Source organism: Syngnathus floridae, chromosome 8 (genome assembly GCF_059516105.1).
Source record: "Syngnathus floridae isolate MCC-2025c chromosome 8, RoL_Sflo_1.0, whole genome shotgun sequence".
Classification (NCBI taxonomy): Eukaryota; Metazoa; Chordata; class Actinopteri; order Syngnathiformes; family Syngnathidae; genus Syngnathus; species Syngnathus floridae.
In genome coordinates, this window is record NC_142420.1 from 9,879,888 (window position 1) to 9,887,755 (window position 7,868).

General features: G+C 41.2%; 3 protein-coding genes across 15 annotated transcripts in view; 2 read left to right on the plus strand and 1 right to left on the minus strand.

The window, feature by feature from the left end:
• Positions 1-999, plus strand: part of LOC148394452 (dedicator of cytokinesis protein 9) — a 40,181-nt gene extending 39,182 nt beyond the window's left edge. For all 13 annotated transcript variants that reach the window (XM_088383160.1, XM_088383170.1, XM_088383171.1 and 10 more), the window contains one exon: positions 122-999. In XM_088383160.1, the coding sequence (XP_088239286.1) occupies positions 122-247 (126 nt within the window). In that variant the 3' untranslated portion in view covers positions 248-999. The remainder of the gene's footprint in view (positions 1-121) is intronic.
• Positions 1,000-1,115: 116 nt separating this feature from the next.
• Positions 1,116-7,821, plus strand: slc15a1a (solute carrier family 15 member 1a). Its single transcript, XM_088383177.1, has 23 exons — positions 1,116-1,225; positions 1,287-1,330; positions 2,869-2,956; positions 3,068-3,209; positions 3,288-3,407; positions 3,499-3,598; positions 3,850-3,940; positions 4,198-4,281; positions 4,382-4,464; positions 4,567-4,653; positions 4,751-4,840; positions 4,912-4,956; positions 5,036-5,068; positions 5,276-5,364; positions 5,449-5,530; positions 5,626-5,745; positions 5,863-6,009; positions 6,074-6,120; positions 6,280-6,387; positions 6,483-6,594; positions 6,675-6,812; positions 7,016-7,123; positions 7,193-7,821. The coding sequence occupies exons 1-23, from the start codon at positions 1,219-1,221 to the stop codon at positions 7,409-7,411; spliced, it is 2,184 nt and encodes a 727-aa protein (XP_088239303.1). The 5' UTR covers positions 1,116-1,218; the 3' UTR covers positions 7,412-7,821.
• Positions 1,534-2,411, minus strand: sdhaf3 (succinate dehydrogenase complex assembly factor 3). Its single transcript, XM_088383182.1, has 2 exons — positions 2,275-2,411; positions 1,534-2,172 (listed from the first exon to the last, which is right to left on the minus strand). Exon 2 carries the CDS (start codon positions 2,159-2,161, stop codon positions 1,799-1,801), a length of 363 nt encoding a protein of 120 aa, XP_088239308.1. The 5' UTR covers positions 2,162-2,172; positions 2,275-2,411; the 3' UTR covers positions 1,534-1,798.
• Positions 7,822-7,868: the final 47 nt, after the last annotated feature.

Consider the following 7,868-nt stretch of genomic DNA (forward strand, 5'->3'; position numbering starts at 1 on the left):
CTATACAGTCCAACCTTTAAGATTGAATACCATCCGCACTGTATAGAAATGACATTTTTTTGTCAGCATATTTACAATGCCATCTCTTTTAAGTGTATTGATTTTGCCTTGGCGTCTGCAGATCAGCACAGTGGAAGATGGCATCAAAAGCCCTCTTCCCGATTCGCTTCATATCTTCAACGCCATCAGCGGCACGCCCACGGGGGCTACCATCCAGGGCATCCCCAGCTCTTCTTCGGTGGTGTGAAGAGGCAGAAAGGCGCGGCAACGAGGGACAACACAGACTGGACAGTTGTTGCCGCTCACTGAGCAGGTCTGGACTAGAAACCTTGAGCGGGGGGGCTCAAAATGGCATGATGTCATTTAGTTTCTGTTAGCGGATGCTATTATGCATGTCCTCACATGATATTGTTGGTTTTCTTTTTGATAATCAGTCACACTGTGTTTTTATGTACAGCACACTTTTATAATTCCCTCTTTTGATGTATACATGAGCAGTATATGCAGCTTCCATGCATCAGTCACCCTTGTACATGATGTTATCTTTCTACGATTTTAACCTCCTGTATGTTAGCCAATATGAAATTGCCTCACTGTCTTGGGAGGGTTTTAGATTATTTAACGCCATTGCATCCTAAAGAAAAAAAGAAGGGGTGACTTGAGGTGTTTATTTGTGCGTGTATATATGGAAAGGAAAAAGGAGCGTGTGCAATATTTGCAAAAGATTTTGCTGTGTGGATCTCAAACACTGTACAGATATTTTTCACCTTCATGCCAAAACGAGGAGGGGTGGAACCTGACACTGCGCCTACAGGGGGGGGGGGGTCGTTTGAAGCTTTTACCATTTTAGTGTTCATCCAATTGAAATTGTCTTTTTATATTTGGGCAGCAGTGAGTTTTTTTTTATTTGTATTTAACACAAATCACAGTTCTGCTGTAAGCTGATGTTCCCTCTCCCCCCGCTGCTTTTCTTGAAATAAATACACTAATTTCTCTGAAGCTTGTTTTTGCTTTGTGTTCAATCTGAAGTTGTATTGTTAAGAATATTTTTTATGGAGGCTTCAGGGACTCCGTTATCATATCATGCTACCGCCCACCATAAAAGTAACAGTCAGCAGGAATGTAGGATGTATGAATGTCTAGTAAGCATTATGAAGAAGGAAAACACTGTGGCAAGTCAAGTGTGAATGGTCTCCAGATTGAAAGCAGCTTGTTGACATGGCAGGTTAGTTTTGTGAGTCTATAACTGCCATAAATCTGACTTAACGTATACGTGTTGTTTTTAGGTGCAGATTTTAAGGAGCCCAAGAAAGGGAAGAGTAAAGGAAAGGTAAAACATTTATTACATCTAGATGTTGATTCCTGAAGTAAAAATGAGTAAATCATTTGGGGGCAGCGGGTACTCTATATTTGTTGGCTATCAAATTACTGTATTTTTACCCTTCGGTATGTTGTATGATGTAATAACAATAAAACTGAACGAATGTCACGTTTATTGGACATGAGCACGGAATATGACGTGAGGTAACCAAGTCAGTTGGCGGTGGGGCTCAAAGCACCATTTATTTTCAGAGATAAGGAACAAAAACGTTTACAGTACATTGATTTAATGCGTGGTTATTTATTTCTAGAGTTAACAATAACCTTAACGTTTGCGCTTTGCTGAAATTAATTCAGCACTCTCATGTTACTTCCATGTGGGTTACTGTGGTTTCACATGATAATTATAACAGCATTGCTGTTGCTTATTCGTCATGATCTATTCATAATAAACCCACAAACAGACACCCAAGGCTATTCATTTGTTGTCCTCTTGGATATTAAACTGATCTTTAGATTTGGCGGATTCAAGCAGGAGCTCGTAAAGTTGTCCAATCTGTTCATCTTGGAAGTCTTTCAGTTTCTCCTCTGGAAGGTCGACACCAATTTTCACAGGGCCATTTTTGTCCCTGACCGAGTCCAGAATTTGGGACTGCAGAGTGTCCTTGTAGTTGTCCCATTCTTTCATGAAGCTTTTCACTTCATCAGGCGAAGCGTTTTTGTGTCTTCTGAACTCGTCTTTCACGTAGTTGTCGCCCAGGGCTCTCAAATGTAGCGGCAGAAAGCGATGCAGCACGAGAATCCTCTTGTACAACGAACACACCTGAGCACCGGTAGCCATGGTTGATACACCTGAGGAATATTATCAAGAAAATCGATCAAAAATACATCCCTGCTTAGCGCAGCTTGTTAATGCAGTAAACAATAAAATGCATCAGTTAAAATGATAGTTACTTGACGCGTCTTTGTTTATCTGGAGGACGGACGCTACTCTGACATTGCTTCTTCAGTCAGCCATCTTAAACCACACGCAGAAACATCAAATCTCGCGATACTTTTGACCACACTACGGTATCCTGTAAGCGCAAAAACATTAAAATCGACGTCAGGGGAATATTTATTTCAACTAAAATAACAGACTTTCGCCAATTGTATTAAAAATATATCGACGGTGTTTCAGTAAAAAGAAAAAATCAATTTCAAATCTGACAGCTTTAGGTTCCATGTTGCCACTGCACATAGTGTGTGACTATTTAAAAACAAATGTATAGTATCAGAAAAAACAGAACTTAAAAGCCCAGGGACATGTCCATGTCGGGCAGAACGAAAAATGACTTTAAACTGTGACAGCAGTTAATTTCCTAAGGTGAACAAGAATGTGTTCTGTCAGACTGAGTTGAATTCTTCATGCTGCAGAGGGTGCAACATGCAGAGAGTGGGCCTTCCACTCCCCAATTCAAAACCTCGACCGCCTTGACAAAAATGTCAGAAAAGGGAACAAGCTTGATGGTTAAGAGGCATGTGATTGCACCTTCTCCGTTTTTGCAGGACATAGCAGTATGTGGCTATCCACTCAGCATATTTTTCATTGTGGTGAATGAGTTCTGCGAGAGGTTCTCCTACTATGGCATGCGAGGTGAGACTTAATTTCTTGCCCATGTGACAAAACACGAGTCACACATCCACAGTTGATTATAAATTTGGGAAAATTGTTGAAAATATTATTTTTTTGCCCACTTCTCCAAAGCTGTCCTGGTGCTGTACTTTAAGTATTTCCTGCGCTGGGACGATGACTTGGCCACCTCCATCTACCACACTTTTGTCGCCCTATGCTACCTCACCCCGATTCTGGGCGCCATTGTTGCCGACTCCTGGCTGGGGAAATTCAAGTGAGTGGCTGCCGACCACGGTCTCTCTCTTTTAAATCATGACTTATAGTTCATTGGATTTGTAACTTCCTCCCTCAGGACCATCATCTACCTGTCCATTGTCTACGCAGTGGGTCAGGTAACCATGGCTGTCAGCGCAATCCACGACATCACAGACTCCGACAAAGACGGGACGCCCGACAACATGACCTTCCACGTGTGGGTGTCTTCTGATGCTATTTTTCCAATCTGAAATATGGCAGTTGATAGCCTGTTTTTAAGAGAATGTCATACTTTTGTTGACGTACAGTGCAATGTCAATGGTGGGTCTTTTCCTTATCGCTCTGGGCACTGGGGGTATCAAACCTTGCGTGGCTGCCTTTGGTGGGGACCAGTTCAATGACCACCAGGTGAGTACATGACAGCACCACGTCGAGGTATTGCGATACAATGACACCATAATGTGTCTTTTCTGTAGTTTGGCTTTTTTCACTGTATTTGCAAGGCTGGTAAACAAACAAAACCCGTTTGACTATTAGCATTCTGTGTGTAAATAATAACTGTGATAATCCACTTAAAACATTTAACATGCTTCTGTTTTGAAACCCAAATACTGTCTTTTTATTATTATTATTATTTACAATCCTATTGTCCTGTGCAGGAGAAACAAAGAAGAACGTTTTTCTCTGTGTTTTACCTGTGCATCAATGGAGGCAGCCTCCTGTCAACCATCATCACTCCCATTCTGAGAGGTGAGAGAAGCAAAGTTTCTTTTACACAGAAAATAGATGGAAATGCAATATCATAACGTTTTAAAAAAGCGTGAGGCCTAAAAAAAAAACTTCAAGATCACTGTACTTTCTGTACTCTTGTCAACCTACACTAACACAGTCATAATCACTGTTAAGAATTATATTTAAAAAAATACTTGGAGGAGTGAAGTTTTTCTAAATTATTATGTATTGTCCATGGTGACAACTTCTCATTTGTTTGCGTGTGTTTGTGGCAGCTCAAGAATGTGGCATCCACACCAAGCAAAGCTGCTATCCACTTGCCTTTGGAGTCCCCGCTGCTCTCATGGTGGTTGCACTGGGTGTGTATTATTAGATATACAACATATACATTATAATCTCTTTTTTCCATTGATTGAGAGACAGACAAAGAGATAATAATGTGTGATGTCTCGCCCACAGTGGTGTTCATCGTCGGCAGTGGCATGTACTACAAAGCAGAGCCCGAAGGAAACATCATGATGGATGTTTGTCGATGCATCGGTGTAAGTTTGTTTGGTTTTCTTTACCGTTTGCTTTTGTTCAATGTTTTTCTTCAAGTGCTCCTGCTGTGGTAACAAATTTAGTTTTGTTTCTATTGCTTTCAGTTTGCCATCAAAAACCGCTACAGGCACAGAAGCAGCAGATTCCCCAAGAGGCAGCACTGGATGGACTGGGCGGAGGAGAAGTATGATGTAAGCTTGGCTTCAATTCTCTTGCTTTCACTTCAAAATATTCTTCTTATCAGCTATGCTTGATATTCGTCTCCAATTCTTCCTTCCTGCCCTGTAGAAACTGCTGATCGCTCAAGTCAAGATGGTGCTGAAGGTTCTCTTCCTCTACATTCCACTTCCAATGTTTTGGACTCTGTTTGACCAGAAGGTATTTCAATGAAGGCTAAAAGCTCCAAATGTTGCACCAGCCGCCTTCCAAACACTTGTCTTGTCTTTAAGGGCTCCAGGTGGACTTTGCAGGCCACCACCATGGATGGCAACTTTGTAAGTTTACTACTTAAGAAATATTGAAATGCCGAGACACAATATGTGAGTGCTAAGATGTGCGTGTGTGTGTCTTCAGGGAGCTCTCGTCATCCAGCCTGATCAGATGCAGGTAGGCCTGAGTCAATTCAATGTGTGTGTGTGTGTGTGTGTGCGTGCGTGTGTGTGTGTGTGTGTGTGTGTGTGTGTGTGTGTGTGTGTGTGTGTGTGTGTGTGTGTGTGTGTGTGTGTGTGTGTGTGTGTGTGTGTGTGTGTGTGTGCGTGTGTGTGTGTGTGTGTGAAGGTGTTACACTCGCCTCATTTTCACTCTCATTTTAAGACTGTCAACCCTGTTCTGATCTTGACCCTGGTGCCCATCATGGACAGTGTTATCTACCCTCTCATCAAAAAATGTGGCCTGAACTTCACGTAGGATTATTTTTTTATATATATAATTGATGACACAAACAATATACTGCATTTAAGTTTTTATGATGGAATTTGTTTCATCAGGCCTCTGAAAAGAATGACAGTGGGGATGTTTCTGGCAGCGTTGGCCTTTGTTTGCGCTGCTCTAGTTCAGGTTGAAATTGACGTAAGTGGAAGATGAATCGTGTTTGGTGATCTTCGTTAACTTTGAGCCACATTTTGTGTTGTTCTTTTTTTTTTTAATTGTTTTTTTTTTCGTAGAAAACACTTCCCACATTCCCATCATCATCACAGAGCCAGTTGAAATTCTTAAACATGGGGGCTCAGCCACTCAAAGTCAACCTGCCTGACAATGTGCAGTTGGAACTCCCACCAAATCAGGTATGCAGTTAGTCAGCCATCTTGAGTTGAAGCTGCTATTTTGAGTAAACGCCACCAAAATGGGGGACCGTTTCATTCGTGTTTTTATTCTTATTCTGCATTTGTGTTGTGTGGCAGGCCAGCGAGCAGTACTTAACATTTGGACAGGAAGAAATCAGTGTGTCTGTGGAGAGCCATGGAGGAGTAACAAGACCGCTCTTCTTAACCAAGGGAGTGCGACAGACACTTCTGCTTCCCTCAAACGTCACACAAGAGTGGCTGTTGGTGAGTTCCGTACGATTCCATTCGATCGAGACGTGAATTAATGTGCACTGTGTCCTCATCTCAGACTGAAGATCTGAAGGCCAAGCCGCAGCAAGGAAATAATGCAATCAGGTAAATTACATTTATTTTTTAATAGGACATTATTCATATGGAAGCAGAAATGGTTCTGCTGGCATTCAGTTCAAAAATTATATAACCACATTAATTAGAAAATGTGTGCAGTAGAAATTTGATGGCTATTTGTCAATTCATTTATTGGTTTTATTTCAGATTTATCAACGGAATGTTAACAGCAGTCAATGTGTCCATTGGTGGAGCAGACCCCACTTTACTTGAACCAGAATATTATTCAAACTATTCCCAAATTAAAAATGGAATGTAAGTAAACTAAAACTTTCCCACCCGTTGACAACAATCATTTTAATTTTGCAGCTAATATATGAATGTTTTTTTTTTTTTTTTGCAATGATCAGCACCACGTTTAACATCAGGAGCGGGTCAGAGTCGTGTCAATATAGCAGGGAGTTTGGATTCGGAAGTTCGTACACTTTCCTTATCCACAGCACGTTCACGTTTGGACCTTCTGTGAGTTTTCCACGTGCATCGTTGTAAACTTGGCTCGTCATTCATTTTTAGTGTTTTATATGATTTTATTTTTCTGTTAGTGTCACGAGGCTATTAGCGCAGTTGAAGACATCAAGCGCAACTCTGTTCACATGGCCCTCCAGATTCCACAGTACTTCTTCATCACTGCGGGAGAGGTCATGTTTTCTGTCACAGGCCTGGAATTCTCTTACTCACAGGTAGCGTACTCACGTCTAATCAATATAGAACAGTAAATAAGCCCTGCCATGACTGAAACAATATTTGAATAGCCTATAGATGTCACAGGGTGATACCAAAGCACTACTTTTCTATTAGTAGGCCTCTGTGCATGTTTCCAGTAATTTTCTTCAAACATTTTACACTGCTGTGTTCTTTCTGTGCCATAATTCGTGTCTCCAAGGCGCCTAGTAACATGAAAGCGGTGCTGCAAGCGGGCTGGTTGCTTACTGTCGCCGTTGGCAATTTCATCGTTTTGATCGTGGCCGAGCTTGCCAAGATTCCTGAACAGGTAATTAAAAAAAGAAAAATCACACAGTGACTGATGAGATGATGATACATGATTCCTCCTTGTTTAAAGTGGGCGGAATATGTCCTCTTCGCCTCGCTTTTGGTTGCCGTGTGTTTTATCTTCTCCATCATGGCATACTTCTACACCTACATGGATCCCACCGAAATCGAGGCCCAGTTCAGAAAAAATGTGGATGACGACAGAGGCCCCAAACAGAAAATGGACTTTAAGAGAGACTCTGTTGAGAGTGATGATGAGAAAGAGGAAAACAAACAAACGCAAATGTGAAAAAAAGCAACAGTGTGAAGCTATGAGGCTATGTTAAATGCTTGCTTTCGTGTGTCTGTGTCTTTGTGTGTGTGTGTGCGTGTGTGTGTGTGTGTGCGTCTGTGTGCGCGCGTGCGTCATCATTAAGGGGAACATTGCATGATGTTAATGACCAAAGGGAGCATCTACTTATTTTTTTGTTAAATTTTCCTTAAAAATCAAACATTACTTCCATCCAACAAATTATGTCGTCATCCAAAAACAAGTGTTGATGGTGACATTAGAACCACAGAACGTATTGCTATAATGGAAATTGTGTCATCACCCAGTACAATATGAACAATACAGTTTCAATTATACTTAAGCGTGTTATTCAAAACATTGTCATTTACATAATACAACGAATAAATACTCAAACGTTTTTCTCAAAATGCCTCAAAAATGAACTTTGGTCACGACTTGTGTTCTTCTGTGACGT

Coding starts and splice junctions, on each gene's coding strand:
- slc15a1a (XM_088383177.1), top strand. Junction 3,941..4,197: donor CATCACTCCCATTCTGAGAG/GTGAGAGAAGCA, acceptor TGTTTGTGGCAG/CTCAAGAATGTGGCATCCAC. Junction 4,654..4,750: donor GGGCGGAGGAGAAGTATGAT/GTAAGCTTGGCT, acceptor CCTGCCCTGTAG/AAACTGCTGATCGCTCAAGT.
- sdhaf3 (XM_088383182.1), bottom strand. CDS start 2,161: ATGGCTACCGGTGCTCAGGTGTGTTCGTTGTACAAGAGGATTCTCGTG.